General features: G+C 37.1%; 1 protein-coding gene across 2 annotated transcripts; it reads right to left on the reverse strand.

The window, feature by feature from the left end:
• Nucleotides 1-67: 67 nt before the first annotated feature.
• LOC145460541 (uncharacterized) lies at nt 68-22694 on the reverse strand. Of its 2 annotated transcripts, none has more exons than XM_081445379.1 (42): nt 22393-22694; nt 21435-21521; nt 21183-21250; nt 20564-20674; nt 19937-20009; nt 19774-19841; nt 18903-19025; nt 18412-18612; nt 17896-17985; nt 17305-17427; nt 16712-16777; nt 15059-15373; nt 14663-14731; nt 14333-14407; nt 13693-13773; nt 13380-13435; nt 12880-12976; nt 12338-12464; nt 11793-11848; nt 11531-11679; nt 10829-10892; nt 10483-10589; nt 10193-10259; nt 9316-9431; nt 8536-8610; nt 8238-8298; nt 7963-7995; nt 7363-7635; nt 6571-6595; nt 6047-6159; nt 5868-5936; nt 5537-5650; nt 4615-4725; nt 3926-4054; nt 3351-3458; nt 3062-3131; nt 2873-2960; nt 2637-2706; nt 2290-2402; nt 2107-2173; nt 1904-2010; nt 68-1515 (listed from the first exon to the last, which is right to left on the reverse strand). In XM_081445379.1, the coding sequence occupies exons 1-42, from the start codon at nt 22502-22504 to the stop codon at nt 789-791; spliced, it is 4854 nt and encodes a 1617-aa protein (XP_081301505.1). In that variant the 5' UTR covers nt 22505-22694; the 3' UTR covers nt 68-788. The 2 variants fall into 2 exon arrangements, with proteins under 2 accessions (XP_081301505.1, XP_081301506.1); XM_081445380.1 differs by having other exon boundaries at nt 1257-1388.
• Nucleotides 22695-22948: the final 254 nt, after the last annotated feature.

Raw genomic sequence — 22948 nt, forward strand, 5'->3', positions numbered from 1 at the left:
AAACGATGCATGTGTGATACACGTACCATCGTGATAACAATATTATGAACACTGTTCTGTTAATAGCTACATATTATAAGATATCTTTCAAAATAATCCTTTCTTTGTCTTTTCCTATTTATAAGTTACCATTCTGCGAGATTTTCTTTATATACAGCAACACCTTTTGATTCCTAGACAATGTTCTAAATAACTTGAAATAATTTTATTAATTAATATTGATTTCTTACGAGCAAAAAATGCAGCTATAAAATATTTTGATGATTAAAATTACTTTGCACCAATTCTAATAACACTTGTACTTGTTAATTTTTTAATAAAACTAAAATCATTATGCCACTGACAACTACAGCTGTAATGCATTAATAAATCATTAGTATTCTGTTATAACAGTTGAGGTTCTTTCTTCTGATGGTACTAGCAACATATCATTCTATGGTTTATCAGAAAATATGGATTATAGTACACAAGCAAGATTTTCTCTCTTTTTTTAGCATCTTGAAGGGCCTTATTAGCTTATGTTGCATATGAAGCATCTATAAGGATATATGACTACTTTTCAATGTGTTACACAATGTGTTGGTAATTCCAGTAGCTGGGCATGAGAAGTTACCCGTACATTAATGTGGCTTAGTGACGGAAGCTCATTAAAGAAAGCAAGGGGAATTTTGCCGAGCCTGGGCAAAGAATGTTGTAACACAGATTTTCTCATCTACATTATTGTAACTTGTTTATCAGATTCTTCCTTCCAAATCTTAAAACACAAGAATTTCCTCAGCTGACAGAAATCAAATATCCCATGGTTTGGCTTGTATGCTTTCACTATTTCCATTTTGTTCTACAGTCATTTCGGCTTGTTCCATTCTGATCGAGTTGTACACACAGATCGGACAGGCAGTTGGTAGACACCCCTCCTCTCTGCTGTAACACTTCAACAACAGTTTTGTAGTATGCTTCAAAGGAAGAACTAACTCAGACATCCTTTGCTGGAATTCTGGCAGGATGAATTCTTGGAAATACACTCTGGGAAAGTGATGGTTGCATGTAAACAACACAACATCAGCTTGTGGCTCAAACATCACCTCCCCCTCACCCCTCCAAACTCGCTGCTGAGAGACTGCTGCTGATGCAATGGTAGCAGCAGCAGTCATGGACAATGCAATGTATGGGTGTCTGTCCAAATCCTTCTTAATATTGTCCAGGATTTCTTGCCAGAGATGTTTCTGTGCTGTGCGGAATTCTTGTAGCTGCACACCAGCATCTAATTGTGCAAAAGGTTGTGCAAACATTTCATCCTTGGTATCAGATGCATCTTCTGTGCTGCTGTACTGCATAAGAATTGCTTTTAAGTCTGAGGTATATTCTTCTCCCAGATCTTGTTCCTGTAACTGATGCACCACATGAGTTATGATTTTGTTAAAAAATTCAGCACTAAATGGCAGCATTGTTTGACTTGTTTCTTTTGCAACTGTTTCTTCAGGATCCAGCATGCTTGTTGGGGAAAGGAAACGATCCCTAAAAATCAAAAACAATATTATTGTAATACGTAATATCTTTTCTTAGCTGTGGTTTTGTTCTGTAGCTTAAGTAAGCTGGCTGCTCCAAGCTCTACCATAGTTTGCAGACAAGCCTTTAAGCAGTCTCTTATGGTTGGGTTGGGGGCATGAGCCCTGAGAGACACACAAGCAGCAAAGCCAAGAGACGTGCTGGCGCACAAGTCAAGAGCCTTCAAGAAAGCTATTTTGTTTTTCACATTGCAAATAACGTTTCCTGATCAAACAAGCTTGACTGAAGATTTCTTGATCCAGAATATAGTTCACTGGTTCATGATGCATCACACTTAGTTACTTATAATACATAAGTATTTTTAATGCCCTACATGACAACATATACTTAGAAATACCTGATCAGAAGCAAACTAAGAGCATAGCCGAGAATGTCCAGGTATTCAGAGAAGAAACACTCCAAGCTGCTACTGGGCAAGTTATTGTGATGCCAGAACTGCAAGAGCTGTCAAAAATAGCATTTCAAAATGAACCAATGTACCCACAAGGGAAAAAATAAGAATTAGAAAAAATTCAAAAGATATTTGAATGTTCAAAGTACCTCTTGTAGAAACCACACAGTCTGTTGGGTTGATTGTTCATCACTGTTTTGAGTGTCTGTGAATTTTCTGAGGGTGCATAAAGACTTATAAATTTATTATGATAAACAAAAACAGAAAGAATAATTACCTTATTGAACTGAAACATGTCAGATAACAAATGTACAAACTTCTTTTCTTTTTACCTGACTATGTGATGCATAACATCCAGAGCTGATGAAAGAAGTTTGCCTATAGTTTCATCACAAGATGCAGAGGTGAAACAATCATTCAGGAATCTCAAACTGTATCCAAGAACCTTCAAAAAGAAAAGTGTTTCACTTAAACTTCTGAACTACACATGCATGTATCAGGTCTGTTTGCTGGGATAATTTTTTCAAGTTTGTCAATTATTGGAATCCCTCGTTATGTTGCAGTTAACTGAATGAAAGTAACAAGTTTTACTTTCATTGTTATTTCTACAGGGACTTGATTACATTCAGTGTGACAAAAATGCGACATATGGTGTTGATAGTTTGATTTTGATATTTACCTGAGGCCAGTCACCCACAGTTTCATAAATGACTGCTGCCGCAAGATAATCCCTGATATCCAAACAATGCCTTTGGTAACAGAGAAAAATATTACATCTAAGAATATATTGGCAACATATGAGCATTCATTTCGGTGATCACAACAATGAGAAGAACTAGGAAACAAAGGTCTTCAACAGAACGAGGTGTACAACACAATCGATTAAACACCACTTTAAAACCTGGACATATCTACCTGAGCATTGGCTGTGTTGAGTAACGATCTCTGAGTTGACGCAAGGCAATGGAAAGAGCTTCTCTACCATAAGGCACTAATTTATTACCTGCAATGGCAACAGAAACATGTTCTGTGGGTGACCTAGAAAATGTACCTTTATCTGGACCAAACTCGGTCCGATGCAGAACAGACCATGGAAACTCTTACCAACTGATGAAAGATCTGGTAAATCCCACTCAATATCCACATCTGTACTCAGATCACATCTCAATGAATGCTAGAAACAAAAAGCAATAAACATCACTCAAAAGTTAACTAAAGAAAAATATCAACATGACTGGTGAATCAATCAGTTACAATCTTAAAATAAATCACTCAATTTCTGGTAATCAAACCTCCACTGATAATCGTGATCTGATAAAGGAAGCCAAGAAAATACATTAGAACAGAATGAAAAAGTATTTATTATTATTAATTAATAAGTCACAGGTCATACCTCACTTGAGATGGAGGCTTTTCTATTTAATGGTGGAAGACTGGTCAACTGACAGGGCATAGAAACTTCTTTTTTGCCAACACCGATAGTACCAAAATCTAATCCCAGCTGTTATAAAGGTAAAATAAGGATCGTCATGAGGCAGCTACTGGTGTGGTAAAAACAGTGCACATGAATTATGACTATTATGAACTTAATTGACTGCCAGGGTCTTTATTATGTTTGTTAGGTTATTAAGGTCAGAGAAAAGGAGGCCTCATGAATTGCACAATTGCCATTAAGAATCAATGATGATGATATCTAATAAATTGATGATAATGATGATGATGATGACGGCGACAATGATGAGGATGACAATGACAATAACCAAGATGATCCTGCTGATGATGATCGTGAAGATGATGTACATGGCACCAGTGGTGTTGGTGGAGGTGGTGAAGATGGTAGTGGTGATGATGATGATGATGATAAAATTTAACACTAAAACTTAAGAATTAAAAACTGCAACAAAAAACAATAGACTATAAGGAAAACTCATTTCAAAGTTGTGCTCATGTGAAAGACTTGATACTTACCTGTCCTGAGTCAGCTCGGCCCCACACCCACACATAACCTGCAGTATCCATAGCAACAGAAAACTCTGCACCAACACTGATTGTTGTAATGCACTTGTTAGAGAGTTTGTGGAGTAGTCTTGGAGTCATCTATAAGTAAAGTAACTATGATAACTATACATAACTCTTAAATTATTTTACATTAGGATGATTTCTGTAACTAACGTTCAAACTACAAAGGCAAAAATAAAGTTACCAAAAAAACCTCATAGCATGCTAATATTTTGAATAAAGGTACGAAGATCTTATCGAAACTTAACCTCTCACACTGACCCCTTGAGAGAAAATTGAACTTGAAGTTATCCAATATTTCAATTAAAACAGATGTTTCGCATTAGCTGAAAACAGAATAACACACGCATTAAGCATTCTTACAAGGTTTGACATTAAATTTCTTGAGAATGCTTAGGGATTTAATTGTGGGGTCACCTAGAGAAATAAACTACAGTGAGGTGTTTTAAATAGTATTTAAAAAGTTATTGTCCTGTGAGCAGATTTTAAGTAAATAATATTTGCACTTATTGCTCGAACTTTGAGTGGAATCCATCATAAGACTGTTGTTGCATAATGAGTAATGCATTTGACTCCAGATTGGAGGGAGTAACAAAACTAATCAAGGCAGGGTTTGGGTGGACTGTTGAGTTACATACTTGGGACTCCATTTTGCTGCCAAGCCCTAGTTGTCCATGATCATTGTATCCCCAGCTATACACTTGACCTGATTCCATCAGCGCCATGTAATGCCAATTACCGCAGCACACCTGAAAACACAGAGTTTAAGTAAATGGAATGTTGCTTTTATTGAAGACCTTCTTTTTTTCTTATCATAGTCTAAGTCTACCATGTAAAAGGAGGTAAAGTCTGCATACAAGCCAAGTGGCCCACCAGGCTGGAGCTTATCCCGGTTTCTGTAGCATGAAGCAACTAGGAGTATTTCTACTCTCCCCTGGATGGGATACTAGTCCATCGCAGGGCTACACGCACCGGTACCCATTTATACACCTGGGTGGAGAGAGGCACTGTGAGAGTAAAGTGTCTTGCCCAAGAACACAACACAATGTCCCCAGCCAGGGCTCGAACCCAGACTGCTCGATCCTGAGATGAGCGCACTAACCATGAGGGCACCACGCCTCCCACATGTGTACCATGTGCTTGTCTTTATCAATCCATTGATAATAAAAACAAAGTTTTTGTGGTGTAACCTTAGCATGCCAATTGAGTACCAATACTTCAGGGAGAATATAGGTGAATCCAGAACCTCAGATTACAAAATTTTGAGAAACTTCACTAAAATAAATTTTAATTAGTACTTCATCAACCATGGTAGAAATGTACTGGTAAAGTCAACTTAGACCACTTTTGACTTTACTATGACCAAAAAAATATGTAATTATGTTCTTCCCTGATTTCTATTTCACTGTGAACAAAACTTCTCCTTGTCACATTTCCTTTTTTACACCCAAGTTGAATATTTTCTGGATTCTTATTACTTGTTTGCTTGGCAATGTATTGACATTGTAAGGAGAAATAACAAGCCAATCACAGTTAGAACTTCAAGAAGAACACACTCACATCTTTAATTCTTGATGAAAAGGCACAGTCCATCAGCACAGGGAGTAACCGGTGAGACACTGTGTTGGATGGAAGAGTTGTCTGCGTGGAACGCTTTGATCGATACTCTTGTCGCTAAAATTTAACACAAAACATTGAGCTGCCTAAGTATATGGTATAAGGATAGCAGATTTCAAACCCATGTACCACGAAGGCAAGGATAGGATAATAACAGAGGGAACAATTTTTATAGAAATCTTGTTCTCATTCTACAAGGCATCTAAATCACAAATTAAATCCAACAACACACACACAAAAAAACATGGCACTACTTGGGTAAACTTCTGCTCACCATATAATATCTGAAAAAATGTGGACTTCTTCCCCACTTAAAAATTTTCTGATCTTCTGTAACAGCCAGCTGGGTGAGGAAAAAAGTTAATTACCACTTTATGTTTGACTTGATGATGCTAATAAGACTTGAATTATAAACACAACTAAAGACAGATTACTTTATGAAAGATTACTCACAGTTTCAAAGGATCCACAGCAAATCAAGTAAGTTTTCTCATTCTTCAATGCTTTCACAAACATGGGAAGAGTCTGCTTGCTATTCGTTCCTACTCCTAACTGACCATATAAGCCTAAATCAAAATCAATGTCATATTTAATATCATGGGTGACAAATGGGTTTGGAGTCAAATTTCTCAATACAGTTTAAACAAGTAAAACATCCAAGATTGCATGCATGATTTGCCACCAATGATATTAACAGGTAATCAAGTGTTATAGGACTGGTGTCTTATGACTGGTGAAATAAAGAAACAATTTCACTAGCATTTTGTCAAAATCTATATGCCGTGATTTAAATTTGTGTTTGATTTAAAATCTCAAGAACCAGTTTGATTTGTATTTTTTTATTGTTTCATATTTCTTTCATAATGAAAATCACACTGCTTTTACCATTTTTGACCAAATTAAAGTAAATTTAATGCACAATGAATAGATTTCAAATTAAGAAATTTTGCTTCGGTTTCACTGGATTAATTACATACCTCCTCCAAAAGTGAAAACGTGTCCCTGAAAAATAATAATACAATCTAATTGCAATAGGAACAGTTATAAAAATAATATTTATTCATTTACTTTCACTCTTTGTAACATGTTAAAAATATAAATTCTTCTCACTGATTTTCATACACTGTGGTTAATAGTAAATGGTTTGAACCCAGGAGTATCAGTAGTTCGTGAAGTGTGATCGTCTGGGTAAGAGTAGTTCTGAAAGACGTATTGTTTTCTGCTGGCTGAGGAATGAATGAAGCAGAAAAGGTTTTTTCTCACATACAGCAGGGAGTCTGAGTACATTAGTGTATGGGGTGTTTCAGGTCATGTGGCTTGTACAAGGTTCAGTTTTTGTTTTGCAATCGGCCATTGCCTGACATGCCCCACCCACCCACCAACCCGTGAAGTATTTTTAGAATCTATTAAGTTGCAGTGAATTTATTCTCTAGCCACTTTTTTTGTGCCCTGGTAAGACAGTTATGTTGTTATGTTAATAAAGGTCAGGATGCATGGTTCGGCTTGGCATGGCTCCCAGCTGTGTGTGGGAACTGTTGAAAGTGACTTGGTGTCACCAACAACAGTCATTTTCAGAACTAGATGATCACACTACACAAACCATGGCATTCAATGCTAGTTCTGAGAATTAACTTGCTCATCAGGGCAATATCCTCTAGTTGACGATTTTCTTTATTCTCATTACTTGCCTGCATGATAATGTATTAACACTGTAAGGAGAAATCAGATGTTGATTACTATAAGTGTATGGTAATGATTGAATTACTAACCTGACTTGTTAGCACTGCACTGTGTGAGTATCCCGCTGCTAATTTAGTGACTTCATACTCATCCAGTGATGTTACATGTGTCGGCAGCAGTACATCTTCAATACTACCCACTCCTAACTGTCCATGTACACCCCAGCCCCATGACCACACCCTGTGATCTGCCGACAGGGCCAAGGAATGGTAGTGGCCACACATGACTGCTATACACTTTTTGTCTGACAGTTCTGTGATATAGACAGGTCTGGTCTGTTGCTGGGTGTCACCCTGGCCAAGCTTGAAAATGAGAATGATGCACAAATTAAAAAGTCAGTAAAGTCAAGTTTCTTTTTAAAAAAAAAGTTTTGTCCAACCTAATTTTCCTTTCTGAATTTCTGTCCACCTTCATCAGACTTATTGAAGAAGGTGGACAGAGAATTCAGAAAGGAAAATTAGATCAGACTACAAAAACCTCTGTAGTGTCTATCACCGATCACAACATTGGAAGCAGCATTTTCAGTCACATCAAGTTTCTTTCTTTCTATCTTTAATAAAAGTCAGTCATTTCCAAACACTTCTTCTCGGTACAGAGAGTCCTGTGTTTTTGCAGTACAGTGTACATACCTGCCCATATTCAGATGACCCCCAGGAGTAAACCTGAAAGGATGGAAAGAGTCAAACGTAACCATAACACACAGAGAGAGGTTAGTGATAATTATTTAATGTGCATGTAGGTTGAAATTTGGTATGTGATCATTTAATTACTGAGCAGCACTTTCACATAGTACAGTGAACTTTTCCAAGATGTCACAATTAACATTTGAACTTTTTACTTGATTCTGAACTCAGGCCTTCTTTGGAGAAAATAGGTCAATAAACAGTAAGCTAGTAAGACTTACCCCATCAGAGCACAATGCCAATGTGTGTTCCATTCCACAAGCTACTGACAACACATTAATCCTACAAGAAACACCATTTTTAAGCCAAGCACATTTTGAACACATGTTTCTCCTGACTTGGTTGTTTCAGCTTTTCAAAATCATTCAAAAAATTCTCTAAAATGATTTGAACCCAAGAGTATCCTCAGCAAGGTTGTCTAGAGCAACACAGTCTTGCTGGTGAGGATAGTCCTGCAATGGTCTACTGCTAGTGTACAAAAGACATCAAAATTCTTGATAGCAGCATTCCTTTACCGACCTGTGCATGTGGAGAATTTCTACCCGAAAAGGAACTGATTTTCCCTCTTCCTCAATAATATCCCCATGACCCAGCCTGTAGTGAAAAAACAAACAATGAGCAGTTTGTAACAACTTATTAACCAAGGGTGAAGTCTTTACAGGAAAATCTCAAACAGTTTGAGATTTTCAATACAGCAAAGTCTTAGTTGCTAAGACTTTGCCGTATTGACTGAGCGACAGCAAGGTCAATATGGCATTAGGCCGAGGTTTAAGATTTTCCAAAAGAGACCTAACGAACATTCAAGGTTAATAAGTTGTTTATTATAAGGCTTTTTGCTTTGTTTTTGCAGGCCATAGTCAGCCTGTGGGTATTGTGGGAGCATAATGCCCCAGAATTAGCTAATCAGAGGTCTCATTATATTGGCTACAAACACAAGACATACAATAATGAACATTAATAACTTGTTGAAACATAACAAAATATTTCGAACATTTAGAATATAACTTTAGACTGAAAAATTGAAAAAATAAAAAGATTATGATTTGAAATTTTGTTCATGATTATAGAAGCAATCTTTACTTTAAATTGGAATCCTGATGTTCACATAAATAATCAATAAGAATTTTCCTCATCATAGATAACTAGGACTGATTTCCAGCCATTTTGTGAACCCTCATCAATTGCCCTATACCAGGAGGAAGGCTGAAGGAGGAAAGAATGGACTCTCAAAGGAAATGAAGCATTTAAACATTAACATGCCATATGTTTGTTGTAAATTACTTACAGCCTAATATTTACCTTCCTTTCTGAGATCGTCCCCATGTGTAAACATCCCCTGATGAACTAACAACAGCTGTGTGCTGTTGACCACAGGACAGCCTCACTGGCCTGCACAGAAACTCCACTGTACTTTCCTGCCATGGCCAAATACAACAACAGTCTGTCAACCAGTTCTTATATTGAGATTCATTTCCACTGACCTTCAGTTTAGAGAGGGTCAAAACATATATCTTAAAGGGCCCTTAAGTCAGCAATGTACTTACACCTTTGTTTTTGTCTCCATGTGAGAGTTTGGCTATTATGTTTTATTCAGAGCATGTTGAAAGAAGGAAATCACTGTGAAACTACTTAAGATAATCAAACATACTTTCAGAAACACAACTTAGAGTAAAGCAATTAAGATTCTGCTTCACCATGCAATATCAATAATTTCAATGGCATAAAAAATGGCAGACTGGCTGCCTAGGGTCCTTTAAGAAACTTAGCAGTAATTAGTTACTTGTTGTTTCATACAGCTATTAAGTGGAAGGCACAGTAGCCTAATGATGTTGAAGTCCATATCAAATGGTCTAAGTTTGGGTGTAGGCTGGAGTCATAGTTCATGGACAAAATACATGTACTCAACTACTGCAGTGCACTGTGAGAGGAGCAGTCATTTTGCTTACCCATCCGAGGGAGGATGGAATGATTTGACCGTAGTTCCTTCATGCCAAAGAAATTAGTATCTCTCAAGGTATCCTATACAGGCTAACTTGTTACTTTCCACTTGTATGCGACAGTCCTCTCATAAATGGTTAAAATTCTTTAAAAAAGCACCCTCTTCTGGCGTCAATTACTACTACCATTATTATTATTATAAAATACTAATAACATAATTACTTAAAATAAAAGTTACCCTCTTTCTTCCAAAACTGTTTTCTGAATCCTGATTTCCTCCACAAACACATGTAATTGCCGAAACTCTAAAGAGAATGATAAAACAGGTGTTAGTCTTGTCTGTCACATTCTCTTCATCTTTCAGCATTATACATTTCTTTCATTATGTACGTTTACTTCAGAGTAGTTAATTATTTTCTTCTTTCTCGTCACTTGCCTGCACACCAATGCATCATCAATCTCACATGTACAGTACATGTATGAAGAGGAATATAATTCTTGTCAATTAAAGGAGAACTACAAACACACCTTGCCATGGCATCTAGCTTGTCATTTCTGAGATGATTTAGCACCAAAAGAGAGCATAAAAACAGTTCAATCAGATCTTGCAGAGTAGGCTGTTTGATGTTATCCTCCTAAGATCAAGACAAATATTGACAATAGAAGTTGAATTTGCCAAGCAGAGAGGTCTCTAAGGAGTCCCTTGGTTGGACGAATTGAAAGTGCTGCATCAGACTAGCCACAAACAATGTATTATCACAAACAAAGAATAGTCATAAAATAATATTAGAAATGATGAATTATGAACTAACAATAAAAAAGATCTCTTTTACTTCAGGGTATTATTAGGAAAATGGAGCAAATTCTAACTAACATGTCCAAGGCTGATCGTACTTTCCATGGAAATCAGAGAACTGATTGAGCTGCCAGAAGCAGTCCTAAAAGAAACACAATATTTAAGTTAATAACCTCAATTTAATTATTAATTGCTATGAATAACTATTGTTGATGAATTATAATCACCATTAAGAACCTTTAGGTAGCACAAGTACAAGACTGAGTACGAGTAAGACCTTCAAATTTCAATTCAGCTAAGTTTGCAGAGTCCTCACTTACCCCTGTTGGAGACCAGTTGACTAGACGACTATCATTATGACATTGGTGTGATATGTGATAATCAATCAAAAGCATAATCATAAGTCATGCTTAAACTCACTCTTGTATAGTCTAATGTACTCTGATTTAAAGGTCTCAGCTACAAGAACAACTGCCATGATCATTGATCACTATCTTTCGTGTTATGATCACCATGACCATCATCATCACTGTCTTCCCTTTGTCACAGAACCAGTTAGTTAAGATGTCAGACACTCACATTTCTTCAAGGTATAAATATAGACTCCTACACAGCCGTCATTTATATCGTCATGCAACGCTCCTCTGCTCCGGACTTTCAAAACCATTTCATACATGTATTGTCATAACCTTTGCTTTTATTGCCACTCTGCATCCCTGTTTATAATGTCTAATAAATCATATCCTAACTGGTAAATAACTATTTATTTCCAAGTGTTACCTCTGTCTTGGAGGTCTCACTTTACTTGCCAAAGATCTGAATGAAGGACGAGACGGATCCAGAACACGAGCGATGTGCACCAAACTTTCTTCATTCAGTGATGTTAGGCGAGATAGAAGGAATTTCATATGACTGAGGATAGTCTCTGGCTGCAAGGTAACATAACAATCAAGCTTGAACTGTCCTGCCTTCATAAAGCTTGGCTTGGGCCAGTTTATTTAATGCAAATCTCTTTTAAAAAGAAGACAAAATTTCCTTTTACCTTTGACAACAAAAAGATGACAACTTCTTGGGGATCCATACACTGTATAAAGGCACCTAAAAATTACATGTCCATGATTAAATAATATTAATAATAAATTATGGCCTACTCCATGAAAGTAAATAATTTATAATAATTTACTTCCAACAGTCGAAGAGGGCAATTTAGTTGTAAAGGCAACTAAAGCAGTACCAATGCCATAACATACAGCACGTGCTTTGGATGAAAACTAAAAGTTCAACAATAGTTCAACAACCCACCTCCCCCTCCCAGACACAAAAACGTTTGAAGTGGTGGACACGAATGGATTAGGAAAATAATCACAAATAATTTGTTCATAAATCAAGTCAATACAATTTGCCAATTTCATATACCTGGTACTACAGCTGTAATAAAAGAATGATTTGTAAGAACATGTCAGGGTTCTAAATTATTTTGCATTATTTCAGACGAACTTGAAACTGTTTGTAAAAGTATGGAAAAGAATTCCAAGGAGTGTATCAATGATGAGTAAATGTTTTGGTAATTTAGCAGTTCTCTCTCACCATGGGCACTTCTACTGATGATATCTGTGAATCCTCTTGAAGCTAACTTGGCCTGAAGCTCAGATGAGAGGTGAAACTGTCCTTTCTGTGCTAACATCTCCAAGGTTTTAGGCATTAAGCCTCTTGCCTGTTGAATAAAAAGTTCTTGTTGGGATTATTTAACATTACTTCAATCGCCACTTTGTATAACCTACATAACTTAGTCTTGTACATTGTGTTCATAGTTGCTAGTATGCATCATTAACATTTTACTACAAAATGTGAGTGAAGATTAGAAGAAAAAAAGCTGATGTGTATGCTTGTAAAGAGGTTGAGAGGATAATCATGGCGGTGCCATATCTCCAACTTAATAATATTTTTCATGATCAAATAAACTAACAACCATGAACTTGTCTCCAAACACAAAATAGATTGCCATGATTTTACATAGATTACTAGCACACAAATGTATTGAAGGGCACCTGTCACTACTGGATCCTGTGCGAAATGCAGAATTTTATCTTTCTGCAAATTATTGCTTGGGAGAGGATATTAAATTTTACCTTGGCTACATCAAACATCAAACTTTTAAGACCATATGCTGACAATTGTTCCAAAGCAGTCACCTCGTCATAATCAAAATTATCATTCAGGAATTGGCTGACAGAAGAAGAAAAGCACATGTTAAATCAGGTTACTCAGTTCCTAAGTACACCTAATACATCTTTGCAAACTCTCTTGGATCCAGGAGTCTCCCAGATTCAGACCGGATCTCCTGGTCTCCCGTACTGGCCACAAAATGTCCCCCATGCAAAGGAAAGTAAGTAAACAACATTTTTCACATTTATTTTAGCCAAATTGTTTTGCATTTTTGAGAGGAAATTTTGAAATATTTAATGCTTTTTGAATCGGTGAAGCTCCAGTTACTTTTAGCAATGTTTTTGAGGGTCGAGAAGATAAAATTGGTGATCTCATGAATTTCAATTTTTTTAGGTTGGTATCTCTACCAAATGAATGTTGAAAAATACATTCAGTTTTGTTGTAAGTTGAAAGAAGCTTTTACCTAAATGCCTCAGAAAGTGTTTGTTGCTGGATAGGATCACCACTACTCTCCAAAACCTGTAAACGTAAGATAGTTGAAAATGTCAGTCATCATGAAAAATATAAAACTTATTTCTCTTCCAGAAACATATATCAAGTGAGGAATGAGAATTAAAAAAAATAGATTGTGAAAACATTATTAAAGCAAGAAAATGTGGGAGCTAGATTTTTTTTGTGTGAGGAGTTTTTAAGGAGATGTTGGTTTGATACAGTTATCATTTAGATGAATTTTTACTTTCTGTGTATTCAATGGTGCTAAGGATTTTACATCTTACCTGTTGTATAAAGCAGAACAGAGTAAGATTGGACAACTGTTTCCTTTCAGCGGTGTGCACATCACCATACTTACTCAATGCCTTGAAAAATCAATGGAAAGAATAGTGCACAATCATTAATGGTCCCATCTGAAAGTTTTCACCCCTTGTACCAGTAACATACAGCTTTTAATAAGAAACAGGCTGGTGCTTAAACAAACCTTAGAAATTACATAATAAAGAATCTCATAAAGAAGATTTGTACTATTAGGGCTACATTGAAGTGTTCCAGGGAATAGCAGCAGACGGATGGATAGCGTACTAGACTCTGGAGTGAGCAGTCCAGATTTGAGCCCCGGCCAGGTCAATGTGTTGTGTTCTTGGCCATGGGTAAGCAGGACACTTTACTCTTACTGTGTTTCTCTCCACCCAGGAGTATAAATGCGTACCGTAGTGCAGCAATGGGTACTGGGGTAGCCTGACAGAATGCTGGGAAGTAGCCTGTGATAACCTGGCATGTCATCCACTTTCAGAACTTTGATGAAGAATTATCAATGTATGCAGCACCAGTACTCCAAATTCACTACCATTATATATCACAGTTATAATAGCATTAAATGGCAAAAAATAACTATATAGGTACCGCACAATATTCAAATACCTGTTGAAGATAGGCAAGAATATCGGCTACCCTTCCATGTTTAGCAAATTGAGCAACACGTCTCTCAAATGAGCACTGCATATCATAATAAAAAGTCACGATTCAAGTGTTAAACATGAGTGCAAATACATTAAGTTACACTACCAGACTTTACAGTAATGGTGTTGAAAAATTTAGGAGCAATGTTCATTGTTTAATGAGCGACAAAATGTTATAAAATGTCACTCCATCAATCGCAGAATGGTTCCTTGCTCTCAGTGGGTAGTTTCAACAGAACTCATCAGTTTTAATGTCTTTTGTGGATTAAAAAATTCCATGTAATTAAGTTACCTTGGATAAATGATAGAGTTCCAGTGCATGTTCATATTGTTCATTAGTCAATGCTTCATCACCAGCCATCTGAAATAAAGTCAATATTTAACACTTTACTTTCAAACTTAGGTATTAGGATTTTGCATCCACCTATATTTGCAGACAAAACTAGTTGTAACACGTAACTGACTCAAATGTTTTAATGTATTGTTAAACTCTTTGTGGATAATGATAGTTTGTACAACCTGTTTGAGAGCTCAACATTGAGATGGGGAGTAGGAAACAAAGGAAGAAGTGTTTGTGTTAACACTTTTGACTGGGATTGTAGGCTTGAGTTATAATTTTTATTTACTTAACTCAACTTCAATATTTTACATGTAGCACTCAAGATGAATGGATGAATGACATACCCACCTCATATAATTTATTCACATCAAGGCCAGAAGTGATGGCTAACACATCTGCAGCTGAAGTGTCTGAGCTACTGACAGCAAGCTCTAGGAACAGTTTCTCGGGTGATGTTCTAGGCTGGCACTGGAATACACCAGAGGTGGTGACAAGGATCATGCCATCGACAGTGTGTGACAACCCAGAACCAGTCGGAGTTTGAGAACGATCAGGAGTGTCTTCAATGATGATGCTGTCCACTGCTTCTGAGTGTTGAAACATGGCAATGAGTCTTTCTCCAGGAGGAAGTACAAATGTCTGGATAATGCTAGGTTCTGTCTTCTGTGGAGAAATAACCAGAGAAATACATTAGAATATTTAAACTGTTTACTGTGGTTGAAATGTAGTAAATGGTTTGAACCCAGGAGTATCAGTAGTTCGTATAGTGTGATCATCCGGGCGAGGGTAGTTCTGAAAAGAACTGTTGTTGGTGACTGACGTTTCGACAACCTGAGCAGCAGTCATCCTCAGAATCAAGTGAATAGTGTTTGTCAGTCGATGATGTTATAAGTCTGGTCCGTTGAACATGATTGGTCAGTTTAGCCATGATGGTATTGGCTGAAAGACTCGTGTAAAGTTTGTCATCAGTCATTGGTGGGTTTCGATCCTTCTATTGTTAGTCAAATTGGTCGGTTTTTGGGTCTGTCTATTGTTAGTCAAATTAAGTCGGTCTGTTGGAAGTCTGTTTGTCGGTTTCGTTTCTGTCATGAATAAGTCGTTTGTAAGGCGCCGGTAGTTGTTGACATCTGTTAAGTGGCGTTTGTTCTAGGTTAGTGTACCAGCTTTCCAGAGTCAGTTGTTGAAAATAGTTTGTACTGCAGGTTAAGCAATGAGCAGAGTCCCAGTCAATGTTGTGGTTTGTCAGTTGAAGATGTACAGCAATGTGATTGTTGGCATCACGATTTCTTGTGGCTCGTTTGTGTTCAGTCAGTCTCATGTTAAGGTTTCTGCCAGTCTCACCAATGTAGGAAGCCTGGCAGTCGGAGCATTTGATCTTGTAAACTGTTCCCTGTCTGTTGTTAGCTTCGTCCCTGTCTTTCACATTGGTCACGGATCCTACAGCCCTACAACATCCGTGTAGCCCACAAACCTACAACTACGTTACGACACTTACTGACCAATGTGAAAGACAGGGACGAACCTAACAACAGATAGGGAGCAGTTTACAAGGTCAAATGCTCCGACTGCCAGGCTTCCTACATTGGTGAGACTGGCAGAAACCTACCCTCACCCGGACAATCACACTATATGAACTGTGGTTGAAATGGTTTGAAACTGTTATTGAGTTCAAATCCTCGGCCACACTTGTAAATAGCCAACTGGTTTGCCACCGGCCAATTGGAATTCTTAACAATGTTATGTTCAATTTAAATTATTTGTCCAGTTGTTTGCTCGGCCCTTCTAGCCTTTGTGCTATAAACACTGCACAGGGTAAATAAATGTTATATTAACTTTTTATATTTTATATTTATCATTGTGACCTAAATTTCATTTAAAATTCATTTCAAACTACTTCGCTGACATTGAATGCTGATGCCCAAAGATTAGTTTGGTATTTTTAAAAAAAGCTGGTGACAACTTATTTTGATTTGTGCAAAATTACCACAATGCATCAATCACCTGATGAGATTTTGGTACTGAGAGTGATGTTTCTGCAAGCTGACTGGCCTGAATACACAACAACGTCTGCACAAAATAAGAAACATAGAGGAGGTATAATTTTTACATGTATGGTTACTGAGGTCATACCATAGAGTCAGAGTGTAGCAGTTTGTATGCACAAGTGAATACTATAGGGTTGTCCTGTTCGAAGGGTTTGGATCACCTGTTGTCTTGATCTTCACACCCGTAAAAACATTTGATTACTTTGTGTGTGAAGTGTATCAACAACAGGTAAGTTCGTCACCTTAACATCAGGGACCCATCAAGCATATTCAACAGTAACAACCTCTAATGACAGCCTTGCATTATATTACTATAGATGAATGTACATGTATGTGAGAGAAAGTACAAATGTGTAGCTGAAATCTCAATTGCTACTTAATTGAGAATTGTACATGCATGTAACCTACTGTAATCTAATCTACTGTCAGAGATAAACAATCCTCAGAAAGAAGTTAGCCTAGCCAGGTAATACTAGCCAGGTAATAGACATAAAACTAGCTATAATTATTATATTGACGGTAAAGTCAGTCAATATAAAACTTTTTTACCTCATCTGACTGTTCCTGGTGAGTGATAGTAAATATCACCCTGTTAGTCAATAAAACATCTGTTGTCCCAGGTGGCAGTTGATAGACAAACATTGGCAAGTTCTCTACATCAATGTCATAAACCTTCAAAATTGGGAAAAATAACATTTTATTAAGATCAAAGGAGACTCTGCTCACAGGGTAATACAGGTCATTTCTGGATCTCAACTAGAATTAATGTAAAAAAATAATTATAATAATAACTAAAAATAAAAATAAAACTAGAAATAATGTTGGTGTTGGTCAGTAAACCATTGGGATTATAAACTTATTATAAGACGTACATTAATAACAACTAGTGGCTATCTTTTGTTTCACATTCCACAAAAAGATGTCACTAGGAAAACTGACATTTTTGTATATGTTATTTCTCAAAAATTGAGTGAAAATCAGTGTAAAAAAATACAGGGCAATGTTTAACACACCAAAACAAACTTGTCATGTTTTTGAGAGTTTAAGCAGTTAATACAGGATGTCAGAACTGAATCAGTAAGTGACATTAAGGTGGCTTTAACAAATTATCAATAATAACAAGTCTATTCTAAATTGTACCTCCAGAATATCATTCTTTTTATTACGAGCCCCGATGAACACTTGATTTCTGGCATACTGCACAGAAAACTGATTAGCACCACTAGAGGACTGTGGAATAAAAAAATGAAAAAAAACATGTTATTAATATTTTTACTATAATTAAAATAATTGTCTCCTACATGTACAAACAGTGAAAAAAACAAAACTAAATGATTGAGAGACTAATAACTGAATGGCTTGATGTAAATTGAAAGTAGTGAAGATGAGATTCAAGAGCATGTTGCAACAAATAGACCTTTTTGATGTTGTCACGCTTTTTCCAATTTTCTCATTCAAACAAGAACTACAGTTAGCCTCACCTCTTGATTTATCATGTCAAATTTAGTAACTATACGAAGTTTCATATAAGAATCCATTGCACTCATGAAAATATGAGACCCCAAACACACCAAATTTTATGAAGAAGTGTTTGTTGATATTGTGGGACATCATTAAAAAGGTCCAGTAACACCCAAGGTTCTAAATTCAACTTACTGCAATTGACATAGGTTGTATTTTGTCCTGCAGATCTTCTATTCCCAGAAACACGCTCTCAATGGGTATGGCCACTTTGCTGAGTGTTTCGTATCCCATAGCTGATGCCATGGATGGACTCTTCTTCTGCTCAAAACCTGCCATACGCATTGACTTGTACTCAAGCTGCATCTGAACTGTATTACCTGACATGGTGTTGATCTGCATATTAGAAACAGAAAATATCATACATTTGCACAATGAAGGATGGAAATTACTGATGAGCATGTAGCAGAAGTGAACATAGGTCTAGCCTGTGAACATAAACAGATTTCTTGCTTTTCTTTCATGTTGCTGAAATTTTTCAGTGGTGTGAAACAAAACCCAGAATCCAGTCTAATTATGTGTTAGAAGGCTAACATTGGTCTTAATGCAATATAAAATTTTGGTATATGTTCCAGAAACAGCTTGAAAGGGATAACCATGTCATATAAGCACGTTGTTATTATTACCAGTAGAGCAGTTGTCTCATGTTGTTTGTCTTGCATCAACTCTATTGACGTGATGCTCTCCTTGACATCACAAGACGCTACTATCATCTTCTGCTTCAGATCCACAAACAATAATTCTCCAAGCTGGAATAAATGTACCTGATGTTTAGTTACTTAGAGAAATGAGAACTATTGCTGATTGATTAACTTATAATGTCCTAAGAGGGTATGTGATACTCCCTAAAAGGTAGGACAGTAAAGTCTGCATATGAGCCAGTGGTCCATCAGGCTGGTGTTTACATGTATGTCCAGTTTCTGTAGCATGAAGTGCCTAACAGTATTTCTCCTCCCTCTGGATGGGATGCAAGTCCGTTGCAGGGTTAACCCCCAGCATTAATTCTGTTAGTACCCATTTATACACCTTGGTGGAGAGAGGCACTGTGGGAGTAAAGTCAGCCATGCACCAGAAAAATAAAGCCAGCTCCACCTTACATGCACATCTTTGTGATAGCCAGAAAGCTGTTTTAATATCTTTATCTGAATGCAATGACTCATGACACCTTTGAAAATCTCGGCTATATAGCAGTTCATTTGAGTGCAAAGAACAGGAATTGGTTTTGCACCAACTACGCCACACAATTGGCTTAGAAAACTCGTGCCACTTTTTCATCCAATAAGAAAAGCAACCAAATCAGTTGTGACCCACTCGTACTCATTTTTCCACACTTTGCGTGAGCTATATCTAGTTACTTCAAGTTTTGACTGGCTCACTGTATTGCCTGTGTCTTTAGTGGTGGCTAGCTTGATTACTTTGGCTTTGGTTTTACAACAAACAATTGAAAACCACTCTAATAAAAAATCAAAATTTTGTTCATTTATGAACAAGACAAACCTCAGTGCCGATGACACCAATGTGTAAGTCATCCACTGTATGCCACCAAACTAAACCACATGGAAGCCCTGGTGGAGATAAAAAACAGACTGAGGTTATATTTTAAGTGTGTGTGGAAGGTTAAACTGTTATCGCAAGGCTTAATATTAGAACTGCTCATTACCCCGTCTGTCATTTTTTAGGATCAGCGTAATATCGTCAGTTGACCAATACTGGTAAGAAATCTTGGAATTCCTCTAAAAACCAAAAAGAAAAAAGAAAGATGTTATGCGAGGCCTCCTCTCTAAATGCTAGAAAAAAAACTACTAACGGTACAAATTAGCCAGAGCTAATTGGTATTAGTTATCAAATTTAATGCTTAGGGGTAACCCTCTGATGACCTAGCATCTATTCAAGGGGAGTAAAAGTACCCCTAGTTCCTCCAAGATACTGAAACCCTAAGATAAGCACCACATGGCTGGCCACTCCAGTTTCAGCGGCATGGAACAAAAGCCAGAAATGTGAGAAGGCTCTGAATTTAAGTTATTCTCCTCAACCATTGCTATGATACAAACCCACCTGCCAGGGTTTCATTAAGGACTGGGAACCAGGCAAATTGACTGACTGTGAGGATGATTTTGCCCACCTGGTTTACCATCTACAGGAAAGTATTTTTAAAAAGAAGTTCAGTTCAAAAAGTTTTGCCCACCTTTGGAAAACAGTTTCCCTCCTGCTGAAAATGTTAATGAAACCCCTGTACCTGACTGACCACTGGATAAATAAATGTAACTTCTGATGAATCAAATCTTACCCTTACTACTTCAGCAACTGGTACAATATACAGTGAACAATCCATACATGCACAAATCAGCCATGAGCCTGATGGGTCCATGGCTATCATTCTCACAGACTTGGCAGGATTCTAATGAAGTTAAAGGAAATCTTAAGGTTAGAAACCTTTAATGACAGTACACAGAACAGCAAGACATAGTAAAGTTTTATCCTGATTTTTCAAACCATCTACAGGAACAAAAACTGGTTTGACAAATTGGGAAGAAGTTCAAAAAAAATGAGTTTAACAGTTTCCCCTAATTTTTTGCCAAGGGAGCAAAAAAATTGCTTTAATTGTTCAGGTTGTTTGAAAATAAAAAGACATTCCCCTGTGTTAAATCACAACATTACCAACATGATTTCTATTTGGCTAGTCTTTTTTGCTGGTCTTTTTGGCCACCCTACATACTGTATGTCTTGTTAAACTATTTTCTCATGTTTTGGGTGGTGAAATCAATGAATAATATTTAAATTAAAAGATAACCTTTGGCTAACAGGTTAGTACAGATTTCAAAATTGTAGGTCAGGTTTTCTCCACATCAAGATGGATTGGTAGAGGGCAGAATAGTAATTGCATATATGTAGAAAAATACTAATACCTGAAACCAAGAAACTTGTTTGATCACAGGGGCTGTGCCTTTTTCTTCACCACGCAGCAACAATGATCCTACATAAACACCAAAAAACAGGAATACAAAGGAGGTAAGGGGAGAGGTAAGTCAGAGGTGGGGCTTAATAAATTTCTTGACCCAAAATGGAGAAGATGGTTTACCTGAGAGGGAGGCAGGGGAGAAATTAGTACAGAATTTATGTAGTCTACCTGCACTCACACACTGGAGCCACACACTCACCATTACTACACAGCAACACCATCAAACTGTGCTTTTCGTCCTCATGCCAAGCAGCCTGTTGAATGGATGGTAATCTTTTGATGTCATCTGGAAACAAGAAAAAAATATGAATGTGAAAAGTGAACTGATCAACATGACATGAGCATGGGACAAAGAAAAAATCTGAGTCCCAGGACTCAGGGACCTGGGACTTAGATTTTTTGTTTGTTCCACACTTGTGTCATGTTGATCAGTGAACACTTTTCATATTTCATTACTGAGCTTAAAATTCACCATCTTTATTCATTTATCATACTCACAATGACTTCATCAGTGCTAATCCTAGCAGTATGCAGGACGCCTGTCACATATGAACTGAATTAAATGACCTTGCTCTCCATGAGTTCCTGTAGCTCAGTGGATGGAGCACCCACCCAGTATTGGGGAGGTCACGAGTTCGATTCCTATCAGGGACTCAGATTTTTTCTTTGTACCACACTCTTGTCATGTTCATAACTTCACTTTTCACATTTCATTACCAAGCTTAAAATTCACCATCTTTATTCATATATCAAGAAAAAAAATATATATATATAATACCCTTTGAAAACCTGTAATAAAGATGGCATTACACACCCATATCATGAAAATTATCTCTCAGGTTTATTGCAACTCAAGATGCACAGTATGTAAACAACCACAAGGCTAGACCTGGAAGTGGGGAGGGGAGTGGGGAGGGAGGCAGAGTAGGGACGGGGAGAAAGGCAGAAGGAAGAGAGAGAAAGGGGGCATGTGTACCAATGTGAATGTCTGTACTTTTTGCAGTTTATGAAGATTTATTTTTATATTGATTGACTAGATTTATAATATGATGAATTTCTGCATTCTCATCACCTAGCCTGCAGTGTGCAGCTACAAATGACAGGACCACATGCATGGAGAAGCTCGCTTCTGATCAACAAAAGAGAACCTCGCTTACCTTTAGAGTGTTGCTGAGATACTCGTGGACGAACTCGCAACAATCCAACCAACTCGAATAGTTCAAAAGCCATTTGAGGCCGCTTCAGCTTGTCAGCTGAATGAGAGCTCATTTTGCAAACTAAATGTTCTAGGGGATGTTATGCAGGAAGAAATCCAAATTACCACATTGCACAGTGAAAGCTTTTCGACTTGCAACAGATTCTGTTGAATATTCTGTCCCTCTGTGGAGGAACTGCAAACAAAAGCCGGATCTTGCCCGGTCAGGCAACCTGCACTTGTAAGTTTCAAATGGCCGCCATCTTGGAAAATATAGCTGCAAAGAAGACTGGAAACTAATACCTTTTTTTTCCACGTAGAGTCACGTGACCGATGAAGAATTTTTGTTTTTTTCGGCTCATCTGGGATGGCTAGAAATATGTAATTTGTCTGTTAGCTATTCGGAGTCGGAAACCTTTCATTTCAATATTTTTCATTCAACATAAGGACGATAGGTTTTGAACGAATGTTTTTGTCGATGTATAAATTCAAGGTTTTCCATTTAGTAACCGATACTC

Source organism: Orbicella franksi, chromosome 11, assembly GCF_964199315.1.
Source record: "Orbicella franksi chromosome 11, jaOrbFran1.1, whole genome shotgun sequence".
Taxonomy (NCBI): domain Eukaryota; kingdom Metazoa; phylum Cnidaria; class Anthozoa; order Scleractinia; family Merulinidae; genus Orbicella; species Orbicella franksi.